This window comes from Mus pahari, chromosome 15, assembly GCF_900095145.1.
Source record: "Mus pahari chromosome 15, PAHARI_EIJ_v1.1, whole genome shotgun sequence".
Classification (NCBI taxonomy): Eukaryota; Metazoa; Chordata; class Mammalia; order Rodentia; family Muridae; genus Mus; species Mus pahari.
Genome location: NC_034604.1, coordinates 61,671,682 through 61,689,281, shown reverse-complemented (window position 1 = coordinate 61,689,281; position 17,600 = coordinate 61,671,682). Strand labels below are relative to the sequence as shown.

At 43.9% G+C, this 17,600-nt stretch overlaps 1 protein-coding gene across 5 annotated transcripts in view; it reads right to left on the bottom strand.

Annotated features, from left to right (window-relative positions):
* Ldlrad4 (low density lipoprotein receptor class A domain containing 4) overlaps positions 1 to 17,600 on the bottom strand; it is a 311,621-nt gene that overhangs the window by 181,736 nt on the left and 112,285 nt on the right. For all 5 annotated transcript variants that reach the window (XM_029547067.1, XM_029547069.1, XM_029547066.1 and 2 more), the window contains exon 3: positions 2,188 to 2,656. In XM_029547067.1, the coding sequence (XP_029402927.1) occupies positions 2,188 to 2,227 (40 nt within the window). In that variant the 5' untranslated portion in view covers positions 2,228 to 2,656. The remainder of the gene's footprint in view (positions 1 to 2,187; positions 2,657 to 17,600) is intronic.

Here is a 17,600-nt window from a genome sequence, read left to right as displayed (position 1 = left end):
AGAAGAAGAAGAAGAAGAAGAAGAAGAAGAAGAAGAAGAAGAAGAAGAAGAAGAAGAAGAAGAAGAAGAAGAAGAAGAAGAAGAAGAAAAGTCACTGCAGGCTGCCAAGATGACTCAGTAAGCAAAGGCAGTTTGCCACCAAGGCTAATGACCTGTGTTCTGTGCCCAGGTCTCGTATGATTGTTCTTGAAGCAGGCCAACACAACTAGGAAGCGATAAAAGGATAAAGAAATAGAGTTCCTGAGAAAAGGGTGAGATAAGAGAACGTGAGCTAGGGAGGAGCTGCATGAGAATGGACGGAGCAAGGCTGTGGGGGGGTGAAGGGAGCTACCGGGAGCAGAAGCAGCCGGAAATCACAGTAGCCACCATCACTGACGAGGGCCTCCATGTCTGAAGATCCCTGTGTTACCTCTCAGGGCTTCTCCAGGTCGAATGTGGGGGTTCTGCTCGTTGCTTCACACAGAACCCCAAGTTGGTCTGACTTCCTTCGTCCTTGGGGTGGAGGAGTGGGAAGGGCTGGGTGTGCCTAAGTGGAGACCACGAGGAACCAGTAGTGGTTCATGTAGGCTGCCAAGGCAGATGTGGAGGCATTTCCTCAGGAGTCAGGAAGGAAATGGCAGTTGTAGGAACTGTTCACAGCCTTGGAAGCAGAGACAGCCTCTGGGCCAGTCCGGGGACTAAGCTGGGGTGATGAACCCCATGCTCTCCCTCTTGTCCCAGTTCCTCTCCTCTTTCCATCCTTGTCCCCTCTTCTTCTCAGAATGGCTCTTTGGACGCTCTTGACACATATCTCTACATACCTGCCATCCTTAGTTGCCTTCTGGGTATCAAGGTGGCGAGGTGACAGACAAGTCACTACCCACCACAGGAAGTGAAATGACATCCACAAATAAGCAGGTTTTGAAATCAAAACAACCGAAGGTGCCTGGCCCACGCAGTAATTAGAGGGCCCAGTGGGATTGCAGCCGAAGCTGATGAAGATGGTGCTAAGGAGCCTAGCTTTGTTCTATGTCTTCTGAGTGAATGCTTAAATTTCTTTTTGGTCATGACCATTTGGGGCTAGCCTTCCCCCGATCACTGCTCCAGACAAAAGAGCTTTTAGTTCAGGCCCCCAGGTTACATCCAAGGATTCTGAGGCCTTTAGAATTAACCCATGTTCCCACGGTGAGAATGGGGGTGAGCCTGGCCACCTAACTCTACAGCAGATCTCCGTGGGCTCCACATCTCCTGACAGTGTTCTTAGCCTTCCTTGGAGCAGAACAGCGGGGCAATTCATTCACAGAGAGACGGAAAGGAACTGCAGGTCTTGTTAAGGGGCTAAGATCAGCCAGGAAAGAGTCCCTGTGGCTCTCAATGCCAAGCCTTGACCCCTTTTTCCAGGCACCTTAACAACCAACCTACTCTCGACGCAAAATTTGAAAAGTTTAAGATTCACGGGGACAGCGACAGTCACACTCCATTTCTCTCATCTTTCCTTCAAAGTAAAACACACAAAGGACGGGGCTCTTTTTTCATAAAAATATTTTCCTCCATTCCAGAAGGTTATTTTTACATAAAAACATTTTCTCTATATTCTATATTGTTCCCAATAAACAAGGATCCACCATAAGCCCCAAAGAGGAGGTCATATCCCGCTGGATGCTAAGTCAATCAGAAAAGAGCCAGAATTCAGCATCCAAGGTCACTACATCATCTCAGGCCATGGTTCCAGCACTAGCCCAGCACAGTGGATCCTTGTAAAATGTGCAAACTGACAGCCAACAGGGAGAATGGACAGTAAATCCTCATGTCGTGCTTGCTCATTTACAAATGCGTGATCCTAAGCACAAAGTTCTCTCAGCCACCGTGGTCCCACCACGGCATTCAAGTTGAGGATGGAAAGGAGAGATAGAAAGCAAAAGGTTACTGGTCAGCAATCCATTTCCCCTTGGAGAGCTTTCCTAACCCTTTTTTAAAAAATTACTAAGGCATTGTTCTGTTAATGATACAGTCCTATTTAGAGAAGGTAGAATATATAATTATTTCCTCAAAATCTGTCACCATGGCAGCCTGAGCCCTTAACTTCGAACAGCATTCAGATTATAAGTTTAAACACCCCTCCATGCTATATACGGTTGTTTGCTATGTTGTTACCCACGACCTAACAGTGACATCAAAGTCTCCCAATTAAGTGGAGAGTGCTCTCACCTGTGAACGCATTTGTGGCCTGAAAACCAGCTTCCGGCATACTGCTCCCCAGACAAGCCTGTGTTTCAATTCTTAAGCTGTCCTCTTGTGAAGAAATTGCCTGGGCAAGGCCTCAGGTCACTTCCATCTTAGCCTGTCCAAGTCCATCACTCTGCTGGTCCAGCTTTTGGGAGCATCTGATGCCCACTGGCTGTGCTCCCACACCCTGTGAGCAGGCACTACCCGGATGTCACACAGTCCGACGGCATGTGGGACACACAGTCACATCAACCATCCAGCCAGAGAGTTGAAGCCATGGTGAGGTCAGGAACGGAGAAGCTGTCCTGCTGAAACCCGCTCTCCCACCTCAAAACGAAGGGCGCCTCAGCCTCGCAGCGGCCGGCATCTTCCACACAGGGAGCAGGCTCAGCCTCACCAAGGGCTCTCAGTCTGCTCTGCTCGGCTGTTCTCTGCTTTGCTTCTGCTCTTGCTGAAATTAAAAAGAAATAAGTCACTTTCTTACGGACCGGACCTTGGGAACCATGAAGATAAACAGACTAGCTGGGCATGGCAGCACATACTTGTCCTCTGAGCTCCAGGAAGGCTGAGGCAGGGCAGGCACAGAAGTCAGACTCAGCCACATAGCTAGATCTTGTTTCACAAAAAAAAAAAAAAAAAAACAGCAGCAGATTAAACTAAAAAACGAAAACCAACTCAGGCCTGACTATGACCTTTCTGTGAACACTGAGATAAGGAGTGAAGGGGAACCCCACTCACAGCCCTCAAACGCATTATCCATTTTCCGAGCCACTCTAATAATAGACAGAAGACCACAATCTCCAAGTGTCTTCCCTTGGGCTACTTAGAACTCACACTCGTAAGGAATTAATTTCCCAAATTTGAATCCCAAGATCTTAGAAGGGGGTCTTTAATTCATGTCAGCTGCCATCGGCCCTATAAGAACGTAAAGCGAAGCTTTGGAAGAAGCAATTTTTGAAAGTGACTCTGACACTATGATCTGGTGGAGCTTTTCCAAGGGATAAAAGACGATTCAGCAGATATCAAAACACATGGCACATCCACCAACAGGATGAAGGCAAATCCAACAACTACCTAAACAGAGACAGAAAAAGCATTTGATAAACTTCAGTGTCTCCTCGTGTCATTAGGTACAGAAGGAACACACCAGCATAAACAGACAATATAAGACTGATACATACACAAAGCCAATACCATACCAACAGGAAAGATGAAAACATGTTTATCTAAGACTAGGAACAAGACCAGTGCATCCCCCAACACTGCTCTCACTCAACACGGCATCAGAGGTTCTAGCTAGAGATAAAAAGGCGAGAGAAAAAAAAAGAAGTGTCTAATTTACAATTGAAGTCAAACATCCTTGCTTGTCAGTACCTGGGGATTTGTGTGTGTGTGTGTATGTGTATGTATACACATATGCAGAATACCCATGTTCATGGATTAGAAGAATTATTATCATTAAAATTATCACACTGTCCAACATGATGTACAGATTAAGTATAGTACCCATGAAAAATACCAACATTATTACTCCTAGAGATAGAAAAAATAATTCTAAATCTATATGTAAGTACCATATGGATTCTAAATCCAGGGCTGTAGAGATGGCTCAGCAGTTGAGAATACTTGCTGCTCTTCCATGACACCCAAGTTCAGTTCCTAGGACCCACATGGCAGCTCACAAATGCCTATAACCCTAGTGTGGAAGTAACCAATTCTCTCTTCAGATTTCTTTGGATATGCACAAACCTATCACACAGACACACACTCACACACACACACACACACACACACACTCACACTCACATACATACACACACAAAAATCAAATCTTTAAAAAAAAAAAAATCCAGCCGGGCATGGTGGCACACATCTTTGATCCCAGCACTCGGGAGGCAGAGGCAGGAGGATTTTGAGGCCAGCCTGGTCTACAGAGTGAGTTCCAGGACAGCCAGGGCAATTCAGAGAAACCCTGTCTCGAAAAACCAAAAGAAAAATCCTAGGTTCAATTGCAAAGCAACTGTGAGCAAAAACCATGAGCCACCTAGATACCTAAATTTCACACTGCAAAGCAGCGTCGCAGCGATATGAAATAGCACACTGACCTACGTAGCAGAAGGGAGAACCCAGGGTTGGTTTACAGCCAGCTAATCTTTAACAAAGGCACAAAAACATACACTGAAGAAAAAAATCAGTCTCTTCAATAAAAGTACTGAGAAACCTGAAGATCCACATTCAGACGAAAGGAACGACACACCTGTCTCTCACCACACAGAAAAGTCAATCCCCAATGCAGCAAAGGTAGAACTGTGGAACACTTAGAATTTGTTACTATTGCCTTTTGTTTTGTTTTCTATGTCCCTAGAAGCACAGGAAGCAAAAGGCAAAATTAACAAATGGACTTACATCAACGTAAGACCGACTTGCATATTATTGAGATATTCAATAGAGCAAAAAGACAAACTATGCAATGAAAGGAATAACCACATGTTCCTCAAAGGAGAAATATCCAGAATACGTGTCAGGAAAACCAAAACAAAACAAATATATGAATACAGAGAAAGAATAAATATATATAAAGACACGTTCTTTATACAAAATAATATATTACATATATTTTATATACATAATCTATACATTATATTATTATAAATTGTATATAATAAATATATGATTCATCATATTATATAATATATAATAAAATAATTACACATATTTACTTTATATGTATAACATAGTATATTATATATAATTAATCATATATCATATAATAAATATATAATATATGTTTATTATGTGATATATGATAATATACTGTACATTACATAATATATGTATTGTATTGTAATATATAAAGAATATCTTTATATAGGAGATATAAAGAATATGTAATTTATTATATATTTATAAAGAACAGTCTGAAGACATGAATAAAAAGCTTTATAAACAGAGAAGATTTACTAACAGCTGTGAGTATATGAAAAAAATTCCTATGAGGAGATCAGAGCCTGGCTCCAGCCTGTCATCTGGTTTGCCAGTACTTGACACAGTCTATGCCACACGGGGGTCCTGATCACAGAGCATTCACTTCTCTCACTACCCTAAGTGTCATGAGGTCAAGGGCATTGATTATTTGAGTCTCTGAGCTTCCTCCGCGTGCCCAGCACTGCCTTTGCCTGACAGGTGTTCAGTGAAGAGACACTCACTGAATGAATATTTGACTGAATGGAAGTAATTGTTTATTTAACACAATGCCTCCTAAGTGTGGTGCCTCACACAAAGCAAACGCGTGGACATGGAAGGGTCCAGAAAATGTCTCTATTTATAAACCTAGCCCCGAGCCTTCAACTTGCAAGTGCTATGCCCCAGGTGGAGAAGCAGTTCTCAGCTCTGCTCAGCTCTGATCCTCTTGCATATGGGGGTGGGGGAGGAGAGTTCGTCCCCTAGTGAAGACGAGGTAGAAGGCATGAAGGGCTGTTGTGGTCACACTTCACAGTGTCTTATCCAGTGAAGATTTTAGAGGCAGGCAGTCGGCTTGAAGTCCTCTGAACTACAACAGGTAGTTTGCAAGAGTTACTTACCAGGACTATAGAGAAAGGAAAAGTCTATCCTACAGAGGTTAACCAGCCCAGATGTCTCATGTGTTGGAGAAACACAACTTAAACATGTTTCCTGTCCTCCACAGCTTCCGAATCTGGGAGGTAGTTCTTCTTTAAACCTAAAAGCCTTAAGCTTGTTAATAATAATAAACAAGGAGGGAGGAGACTTACCAAGTACAAAAGGTCACGGGCTCAGCCTGAACCACACATACAAGCTCACACCCTCTATAGAAAGCCCACTGCATCACACACACACACACACACACACACACACACACATTCATCCCTACTCTGGTGTTCTATTTATCCTGGAAAGATGGGAAGGACTAACCAGGAAATAAATTAATTTAATACTGCACTTGAAAAACGTCTTGAAGCACTTCCATAACAGAGCAACAGTAACTAAGGAAATAGAGCGCACTCAATGGAAAAACTCCCCCACAGGAAGGGACATTTTTAAAAACATAAACACTCCCCAAACTGAACCAAATAAGTTGTAGAAGTCGGCCTTGCTAGCTGTTCATAAAGACTTATGTGAAATACAGTCCCCTCCTGGGACTCATTCAAGAATGAAAACTTAACTTCATTTCTCTTTTAGCTTTCCTGTCCCCCCACAGAAATACGTGATAAAAACAGATATGCAGTCCAGGAAGTAGGAAGGTCATACAGTGGGCACAGGGGCCAGAGCCCAACAGACAAGTGGCAAATCCTCTTTTGAAATCAAGTTAACATTCAAAAAAAAAAATTATAGCACACAAAGAATCAACACTGCGGTTGTGTTTTTATTTCCTTTCACTGTGGACAGACTGTTTCGCTGGCAGAGTGTCGGTTACCTGGGTGACAGCTAGACGACGCAGCGGAGAGCTGAAGCCAACCAGCGCCTCAGAGTCCAGGACCTGGCTTGTATCTAATGACCTCTCACTCTCTGCCCATCAGAAAAGTTCCAGGAAGAAAAGTAACACCAAAACATAAAAATAAAAAAAAAAAAAATGAAGAGGTGGTTCTCAGCTTTGGCAAACTGAGGCACTGTTGCTAGACTGGAAGACACTCGAGAAATTCTACCATGATATTACCAGAATATATCAATGCTGGTTCCTTTAAAACCCAAATGTGACAACGGATTTTTATTGAGGCACATGTGCAGAAAAGAAAGCTAAGTGCTCCTTATCCAACTTACTTAGTTCCTCTACCGAAAGGGCAGATGGTTGAAACTTGAACAAGGGCCAAGCCAACTAAAGATTAGAGAGGAGAGGGGAGGGGGGTAGAAGGGTGGAGAGAGGAAAAGAAGAAAGAAGGGGAGGGGAATGGAGAAGAGAGACAAGAAACACAAGGGCAGAAGAGAGAGGATGGAAGAGAGCAAGGAGGGAGAGGTGTGACTTGAGTAAGAAAAACACAGGGAGTGCCCCAGGGAAAAGCTACTCCTGAATTCCAGCCCCACTTCTCAGACTTGCTCAAGTCACTCACCCTGTCTAGACTCCCATTTCCTCATTTGTAAACTGAGGAGGTGAAACTCAAGATCCTCTCCAATCTGAATATTCCCCTGTGGCTGTGTGCCTGGCCAAAGGACACAAGGCAAACATGCCTGCCACGCACATGGTACAGGAGCACAGAGGATCTGCACAGGTCAAAGACGCTTGTGCCAGCCACTAGGGGAGGCTGAGTCCCAGGGCGAGGAATTATTCCCTGTACTTTCATTTCCGTGCCTTGGGGGTAAAACCCGGGCTGTAGCTTTTGTATTCCAGTGTCAAAGCTTTCCTAGCTTGGGGTAGCTCACAGGCGCTGGTTATACCTTCAGAATAAAGGAGTGCCTTCTTCAGGCAGACGATTCAGGAAGCAAGTGCTAAATATACAGCGCCAGATTCAAACACACGGATAAGCTGCAAGCAAGGAAAGAGATTATTACAATATTCCTTGGAATGTTGCTTCGGCAGACATAATGCTGGAGAAAACATAAATAACGTGCAGTCTAATGCTCAACTCCAACTTGTAAAAAGTGGGGGTGGGGGGTCCTGCCAAAAAGATGAGAAAATAAATCTAACCTCTATGAATGAGCTAAGTCTAACCATCGTGTCATAGGATTCGGCAGCAGGGGAAGCCGGGTGGAGCCGTCCACATGACCCCTTTACTCCATGGCTGAGAATACTCCCAGAGATTCACAGAAGGTAGGTACTAACAAATCAAAAGTTAGTATGTTGTTGTATACAAAGCCAGGACCAGAGCCAGGGATTTGGCCCCAGGTCCAAACTCCAACTTGCTCTGTACATGCACACAGAACCAAGGAAGATGATGGCCCAATGAGGGAGAGGCTGAAGGTACGGATTACATACCAGTACAAACCTGCTCACTAGGAACAGGGACATATTGACATGTTCTCTACTTCCTAATGCCAAAACTGTTCATGTGGGCATGCCTACAATGCTCACGTGTGCAAGGAAAACGGTCTGGACTTGCCAAAGAGTCAGAAAATCTTTGGGTAAAGGCATCTCCTGGCCTGTCACCAACACCTAGACTGTGGGTCCAAGCGGAGGGTGGGGGACAGTGTGAAACTCCCCCACTCCCACCCTCCTCAGGGTTCCGCTTCCACCTCCAGCCTAGAGGACAGTCCTTATCCACAACAAAAGTTTTCCTAGGATAAAACTGTCTTAAAATGGGCATGGCAGACCAACCAAAGGTCAGGAAACGGTTATCACTGTACCAGAAGAATGCAGCAGGTGACTTACTTTTTACAAGACTATAAGACAATATGGACTAATATGTCATTTGTACAAAACCACTTTGACCCCCACCCCACCGCTGCCAGCCACTCTTGCTACTAGCTTATACCAGGATGTGACAGACAACTATGACTGGCCCATGATACATCCTGCTCTCTAGCCTACTGGACATCCCAAAGGCTACGTGGACACAATGAGTATTCCACCATCAAATTTGTGGGGGCCATTACTTTGACCAGAAATTATACTAGTGGCAGGGAAGACAGAAATGAGCAAACACACCGAGTTTCTGCCCCCAGGGCTCCAGTGTTCTGTCGCATCTCAGCCCTGCAGCCACTTTAGACGTAAGGACACCAACCCTAGTTAAGAAAGCTGACGGCCATGAGAATTCAAACCTGGGAGCAATCCTGGGTGTACTCTGGACCCTGCACCATTTAAAACACAAAAGCTTCACACACAAATGGGCCAAAGAGTAGAATTCCAGGCTCTGGGTCAGACCACCCTTGTGTTTGTCTCCTTCTGAGTGTGAGTGTGACTTCGCACTTACTTAATGGCCACCCCAGCTGACAGCTTCAGTTACTTCAGGCATAACAGACAAATAAGGATGACATCTGCCCCGTGAATTCTTACACATTTAAACAGATAATGTGTGTGAGACACTAATACCCAGTAAGTGCTAAGGAATTCCAGCTCTTCGGTTACTACCCACGACCTCAGCAAATGATATAAATCAGGATTTGGAGGAAAAAATGGCCAGATACGTCCACCTCCAGTCCATATGTAACCCAAATGGATGCAAAATGATTTTCATTTCATGGTTTGTTAAGTTGTCTTCTCTCTCTCCCTCTCTCTCTCTCTCTCTCTCTCTCTCTCTCTCTCTCTCTCTCCTCTCTCTTCTCAATAGACAAAAAAACCAAAGCTCAAAAAAAAAAACCCATGTCACCTAAAATTAACAGCGGGCGAAAAGCAGAGGAGAGGGTACAGAATTAGAGAAGATGTGTGGGAAGGATTAGGAATGAAATGTGGCAGAAGAGGAGAATTTTGCCTTTAAAAGGAAAAAGCTTCTCGATATCCATTTTTTTTCATGTTTTCATACCAAAATATTGGAATGTAAGAGCAGCACTGGCAAGAGCATTTAGCTGTGGTTCTGCATCTCCTGTCAGAGTGTTACTGCAGGCAACTGGGACCCTCCTTCCTCTTCCCTCTTTGACTCACTGTCTGGGTGAAGCGCTAGCTTTTTTATAAGGCCTTCATGTGCACGTCTCAAGCTTTCCCCAATACCCAAGAAAGGAACAATACTATCAAGATATCCTACCAACCTCCCTTGACAGAGAAGGACTGTCCCAGAGCCCAAACTCCGGCCTCTCCTACCCCTACTGTGTCCTCACACGGGCTCACGGTGAACAGGCATGAGTAGAACAGAAACAACCAATTCTCACACCACACCACCACTGCCCATCTGGCTTCCAGTTGTACACCCATGCTATCTAGGATGGAGTCCTTCTGACCATGTGCAAGGCTCGGCCTTGGCCTGTGGTAAATGCACTGTTTCTCTACACATCAGTAGGATGTTAGAACAGAACAACCTAGCATAAAGTGCAGAATAATTTCAATCAACAAGTGTGGAGTGCATGTGCATGTGCGTGTGCATGTGTGCGTGTGTATATGTGTGCATGTGAGTGCACACACACATGCTGACCCATACCTATGAGGTATTGCTTAATCTTTCTCTGTCTCTCTCTCTCTCCCTCTTTCTCTAATACACACACACACACACACACACACACACACACACACACACCCCTCGGGGTTACTTAACAGCCTCTCTTCTGGCAGAAAGACTCACGAGAACCCAAATGCCTATTAAGAGAAAAATTAGGCAAAGTCTTGCAAAGCACTGGAAGGACACAGTGTACACAGACATGTCTTTCCTCTTAGAACTTTCATTCCCATTCAATCGGTCTGCTATTTTCTTATCACTTATAGAAACCAGAAGAAGAAATATGAAATTAATAGCATGCCATTCTTCATCCATCTGGGAGAAGTGTGGATTCTCATACAAAACCTCAGTATAATCTCTCGTGCCGCCTTCTAAGAGAATGGCTTGAAATTCAATGAGCGAAGCTCACACCAAGTACTAAAACCAAGTCAGCCTCCATTGGTGGATCCACTTAATCAGATCACCGAAATCCAGGAAATGAATGGTTAAGCAGATGTTTAAATGCTACCACACATCATGGCGTTGTCTGAGGTTGGCTCCAGAGCTGACACAAGCAACCACTGGGCCTGAGGGTGTAACAAATGAGCTCTCGGTGGCCAGTGCTTGCAGTGATGAATACTGCATCTATGAGAAACCTTGTCACACCAAACAGGCTGACCCTGACTCCACATATCTTTGGGGGAAATATTGATATGGTCTTATGGTCTCATGTTCTCCTGGAAGATTGCGTGTGGAGGAGCTGTGAACCTGCATCTGTTGTGAAGAGCACCTGTGTTTCCACACGGATCCTGGAAGGATCAGAGATGTCTCCCATGTGCCCACGCCATACGCCTGCCACCTTGCCAAGCTACCAAAGCACTATGAAGCGGCGACAGGGGTGGGGGTGGGGCTATTGCATTCTTAAGTGTACTCCAGCAAGAGGACTTAGCATTGTCTGTCTGAATGCATCTAAAAATAGGCCTAAGTCACAGAATTCCCAGACACCAACAGGAGCTCTAGAAGCAAGAGGCAACTACCGCCAAATACAACACTGAAATCACACATCAGCCACACCAACGTGGACCTCGATAGCCTGACTGCCAACTTCCTCTATATTTAAAACTGTCATCTTGGGGTTGGAAAGATGTCTCAGAGAACCTGCTCCTCCAGTGGATACCTGTGTACAAGTCACACACACACACACACACATACACACACACACACTTTTTAAAATTATGCCACGTTTAACCTACAAAATCTAGCCCTTATTTATTCTTTCCCCAGCTCCCCTGAAGTCACCACCTAAGAAATGACTTATCCCTCACTCCTCAGCAAACTCCTGAAACTGGAGTCCAGAGGACCGAAAGCCCTGGGCAGCCAGAATAAACAAACAAGCAGAAGGGGAAGACTGGGGGTAACGTGGATGGAAGGAGACTTCATTTCAATGTACCTCTTCCTGTGTCCCTTCTTCCTGCAGTTTTGAAAAGTAAACATAACTTCTCAAGTCACACCCACAAAGACCAGCTTTCATGCCTCACAGGAAAGAAAGCAAACTGATGCTGTTCTTCACCACTCTCCTGGGTTTCCCAAATACCCCAACCCACCCATGCAACCACCCAAAATCTATCGTGTTTGTGCTGAGTTGAAAAGAAGATAAATATTGATAAACATGAGTGAGATAAGGAAAAATAAAGAGGGTAAAGGGGTAGGTATAAAGGGGGCTCTCCTTAGATGACAAGTACCTCACAGACCCCTTGGTGACAGTACAACTGTCCCCACTATGAGGGTGTGGTGACCACAGGGACAGGCACAGCTTTGGAGTCTACACCAAAGTTAGAGTTCTGCTGCACAGTTCACCGAAGCCTCCTCGGGCATACTGCATAGTCTGTGCATATTACAGGAGTACCTAATGACCCCTTCAAAGATGGCAGTCCTTGAGGGGGTGGGGGTAACATCCCTTGATGCCATTAGAATCTTGGCAGCATGGTCCTTTGGATTGTAAGCGGTTGGGGGAGGGGGGACAAGCTGCTCACACAGGAGGAGGGAACGGGAAAGCTGACTCATGAAAGCCCTGATGGGTTTCTGGACACAGTTGAACACTCAGGGAGTTAAACTCAAGGCCTGTGTTTAGTAGAATTTAATAGTGTTATCTTTAAATAATTGCTTACATATGTCAGTACTGGTAGTTTAGTTTACTGCTAATCAAAGCATCCCCATGTAAGTCGCTCCTTGGCAACCTGGCCCCTCACGTGTTCCTTGGGGCCCTGGCCCTCCTTCCCATTCCAACCAAGTAAGCCAGGCACCGGTTAATGCATAATGACTAACAAGCTACAAGGGCTTCCCTACATCAGAGAAATCACTCTCTATTTGAAATGACTCATCTCCACACTTCCTCTGAATAAAAACATGTTATTATGTTCAATAAAACTGCACCAAAAAAATAATAGCTAAAGACGGTTTTTAAATAACTTATACCAACACCTAAAAATGGTTTCCTGGAGGAAAATGAAAATATTGGCAAGGGTATTTTAAGAGCTTCCTCCTACCTCCCCCTCCTTCCCCTTACAGATAAACATGGCCACATTTACAGAAATAAGAACTCTCCTGGCCTAGCTGTAAACTTGGGCAAAGTGGACTTTACCATGAGGACAGAAGCTGTCACTGAAATTTAAAAGCAGTCTAGTTACTCCACTACCATCCCTTTCCCTTCTAGTTCCCATGGAAACAGACCTTCCATCACCAAAAAAAAAAAAAAAAAGCGGGGGTAAAGATAGTTCCTTGCCCAGTCTCCACACCCTCCCCCATCTGTTTCCATGGGAACTGGAAGAGAAAAGAACGGAGGTTGGGTATCTAGACTGCCTGAAAATATCTAGCCATGCCCAGAGCTGTGCCCGCAGGCCTCGATGGGCCCTGTAGAAATGCAACAGAACCTCAGAGAGAGTAAGCCTGGCTGGACTACATGGGTAAAGCCAGCTGTGAATTCCCAACAGATCCTGAGAAGGCAACTTGCCTTCTCAAACATCCCTTCAGTCAACCAGAGAGGACTCGAATCCCAGCAGAGGGTCCACACCTAAGTGGGCAGCAGACCCATTCCTGACCTCGTGAACTGATACCCCCCAGAAGCTCACACCGCGATTCTGTACCATTTCGTAGCTCCAATGGTGACGATTCTAACATTGACCATTCTGGGAAACCCGATGCCCTAAGCTGGAGCTCCCCGGAATTTAATATGCTTGTGAAGTCTGTGAGGATCTTGATAAAGCAGAGTTGGCCCAGCAAATCCAAGACATGGCTGAAATGACTCCCAGGGGATTACCAAATGACTCCCAGGGGATGCGCCTCCTGACTGCTTCTCCATCTTCAACTACATCTGAGTGCTGAGGTCCTAGAATCCAGTGAGTTTGGCCCTAGTGCCTTTGTCACATACCAAAGGTGGAGACTATAGTTACATTGGCAGTAGCACTTCACCAGGCCTACCCATCTCTGGCCTCTGAGGCAGACTGCGCTGGTGTTAACTTCTACCTCCTATTATTCCCTACCAAATGTCTCTACCCCTTTAGAGATAACCATATTGATCAGAAGGTAACCAAACATTTTTAAAGTATATAAGAATGTAAATTAGAACAGCAGCTATGGAAATCAGGACAAAAGTATCTCAAAAAGACAAACTACAATTAATGCCTGTTCTAGCTATCTATACCACTTGAGAGTTTACGTCAAAAGAGTCAACATACCACAGAAATACCCACCCAGCCATGTATGGCGTCAATAGTCACAATAGTCAAAATATGAAATCAGTCTTCCTGTCCATCGATAATAAATAAAACTTGACAGAGGCACACAGTGTCTTGTGATTCGACCTCAAAAAGAACGCTAAGTCACTCTGTAGAAAACAAATAGAAGTATGAATCATCGTGTTAAGCTAAATAAAGCATATTTTCTCCCAAAAGTGGAATTTAGGTATTGTTAACCTGAATGTTATGAAAGCAGAAGGAACCATCTAGAGGAGCCCAGGTTAATAAGAAAGAGTACAGGGGTGAGGATTTGTCAACCGCCACAATGGAAGGAGAAGCCACCAGCCATGGGAGGGCACGCCTTTAACGCCAGCACCTGGGAGCCTGAAGCAGGTAAGTTTGCATGAGTTTGGGGTCAATACAGTAAGCTCCAGGCCAACTGAAGCTACAAAGTAAGAGGGGGGGGTGGATTTGATTTTGCATATAGTGGCCAGATAAATCTCCATCAAATCTGAGTCCTCAAACTTCTCAAATGTCTCAAAACATAAGAGCAACGTTCTCATGTTTGAGGGTCAAATGTGGTCAGAAATGGATGAGATGCCTGACAGTCGAACAAATGTTTATAAATATCTGCACATTATCAAAGAAGAAGGCAACTTTTCATGAATCACTTTTACAGAATTGGGGAAACCCTGAGATTTTATTAATAAATATACAAGGCTAGAGCGTTGGCTTGGTGGCTCACAGTGTCTACTTACAGAGAACCTAGTTTTGGTTCCCAGTACCCACCCTAGGTAGATTCCAACTGCCTGTAATGCCACACCCAGGGATTCAATTCCTTCCTCTGACCTCCATGCATTCACACAGACACAAACATACATAAAAATAAATGTTAAATTTTTATAAATAATTCAAGCATTCCTAAAGTCTCTATTCTAGACAGAAATGCACATAGCAATGTCACTGTCTTGACTAAAGGTATCAAGTTAATTAAAAAAAAAAAATCCTTATTTCCACCTGAGCCCTCAAATGGTTTAAAATTATGCAATACGTTAGTGTACAGTTCAAAACCAAGTTACTATTTCACTAAATACACTTTGTACTTCATTCCAAGAGTATAGCATATAAATCTTTGAAATTAAAATATAGGCAAAGATTTAGAGTATAGATTATTGAATGTCATAATCTTGCTTGAAAATATAATATTCTGATTCTAAGTGAGGAAAAGGGGGAATTATTTAATTAGTCTACACACAATCAAAAATAGCCAAGCATTTCCACACAGACCTATAACCAAAGGCATAGTCTGTGATATGCATTTTTATTCTACTGATGCAACACTATGCCTTTAGATGTTTCTATGTGTATATAAAGTATCCTACGTAAGCTTTTCTTTAAAGATGCGAATGAATACTGAGATCCAGTTGAGCTTTCAGGCTCTCGGGAAGCTCAGTACCACAACTGTTTTGATGAGACATTAAATCAAAGCAAAAGATTCATGCATTCACTTAAAACATGCAAACATGCATGCGCGCACACACGCGCGCGCGCGCGCGCACACACACACACAGAGGAGTGTGCTCAACAGTTTCGATAGAATAGACCAAAGGAATATGAGCTGACTGTTAAGTGCTCCATTAAAAATAGTAAAAAATAATTAGGGATAAATGCAGAGACATGCTTATACCCAGAACCACTAAAATCTGTTAGTCTGTGAGACCCAAGCCAGAAAATCAGTTGTCAGTATTTACTGCCTACATGTGTTTACTTTCTGTTTACACAAAAAGGCAATTGGAGAGTCAGCAAACTGTCTACAGAGGGCCAGATGGTAAACAGCTTTGTACACAGCTATGGAGTCTCTGTCCCCTTACTTCAGAACCCTGTCGTGACAGGATCAGAGAAGCCCCACAAGCAACACATAAACAAACGAGTGCAGCCATGTCGCAGTAAGACCTCACTGATAGAAATAAGCATTGGCCATGATGTGAACCATGAGCCATCACCTGTCGACAACAGAGTATATGCAAGTGATTTTCAAGGAAATGTCTTACTCAGCTTGGATTCCACAGCTTCAGGGTAAGGACAAAAAAGACTTGCCAAGTTGTACTCCATTTCTGCTTTTCACTTAGCCCTGAACCCACAACACCCAAAAATACTCTGACATTCCCAGTACTTACATGCCAGCTCAGCACAGCTGCTACTAATTAGCATACAATTGTTATTTTTCGTATGTTTGTATTCTTCATCTTTCTTGCACATACTGTTCCCTTCCGTTCATTCTTAACAGTTGTGAGGGCAAGAGTTTAATTTGCATTTTACCCATAAGGTTTAGCTTAGTGTTCAGCAGGAAGATAAATACAATAAAGATGCTTGTCTTAGATTTCTACTGCTGTGAAAAACACCATGACCAAGAGCAACAAGGGGAACAAGGGTTTTCTTCATCTTAATCGTCCAGGTTACAATGTATCACTTGTACAAAGTCAAAACAGGAACTGAAGCAGGGCAGGAACCTAAAAGCAAGAACCAAGGCAGAGACCATGGAAGGCCTCTCACTGGTTTGCTGCTGTGGCTTGCTTAGCCGCTTGTGGCTTGCTCGGAGTATCACCACCCACACAGGGCTGGGCCCTCCCACAACAATCATTAACATGGGAAAATCTATTTGACACTAAAATCTATTTCTTATAAAAACCTGATGCTATTGCATCCAGAGGGGTGCCTATCACAGAAAGTCTCAAGGATTTTCTAATCGGAATGTACACACATACACACCCCACAGCATCTGCCTCTGAAGAACGTTGCTTTAAAAGGCAACAATGATCACTGTGGAAAATAATGAAAATATTAATGAATTCGTTGTAACTCCTGCTGCCAAAATTAAGCAACACTTCAATGTGTAGCCTTTGGATCAGACATTATATACATATTTTACCAAAAATAATCTCCCATCACAGGCACAGTATATATATATATATATATATATATATATATATATATATATATATACTGGAGACCTGCCTCCTAAAGTTCAGAGTTTCAGAGTTTTCTATGTTCGCTCATTAAAAGCCTTCTGACAGTGACGTCAGACCTAGCACGATGGTACCCCAGGATTACCTTAGAGACCTCTAATATTGCTAGGCAGAAGGTTAAGTGTCCAGTTACAGCACTGTTCCACTTGAATGAGAGTTCTGCTGTTAATATTTCAATTAGAATGTTACACATTTTCAAATGAGAGTGGTTATCTTCATAAAGACCTCAGGCACCCATGAGAGTCGCAGGTAGCATTTACTTGGTGACAGTCCTGCACCTGACACTACATAGTTTATAAGGGACATGAGGACAACCAGCATTGCTATTGTCAGCTGTCCAAACAGCATCTGAAAGCCAAGGTCATAAACCAAATGTAATCCAAAGGCAATACTGTAGTTATAAAGTGAAGCTGTCCTCCGACACTCCTCTAACATGCCACATAGCAGCTTTGGCTTTAGAGATCCAGCTCTTCAGGGTGATGGAATAACTGAAGCACTCACATGCACTTAGAAACCCAGCGTGTCGGGCTGGTGAGATGGCTCAGCGGGTAAGAGCACCCGACTGCTCTTCTGAAGGTCCTGAGTTCAAATCCCAGCAACCACATGGTGGCTCACAACCATCC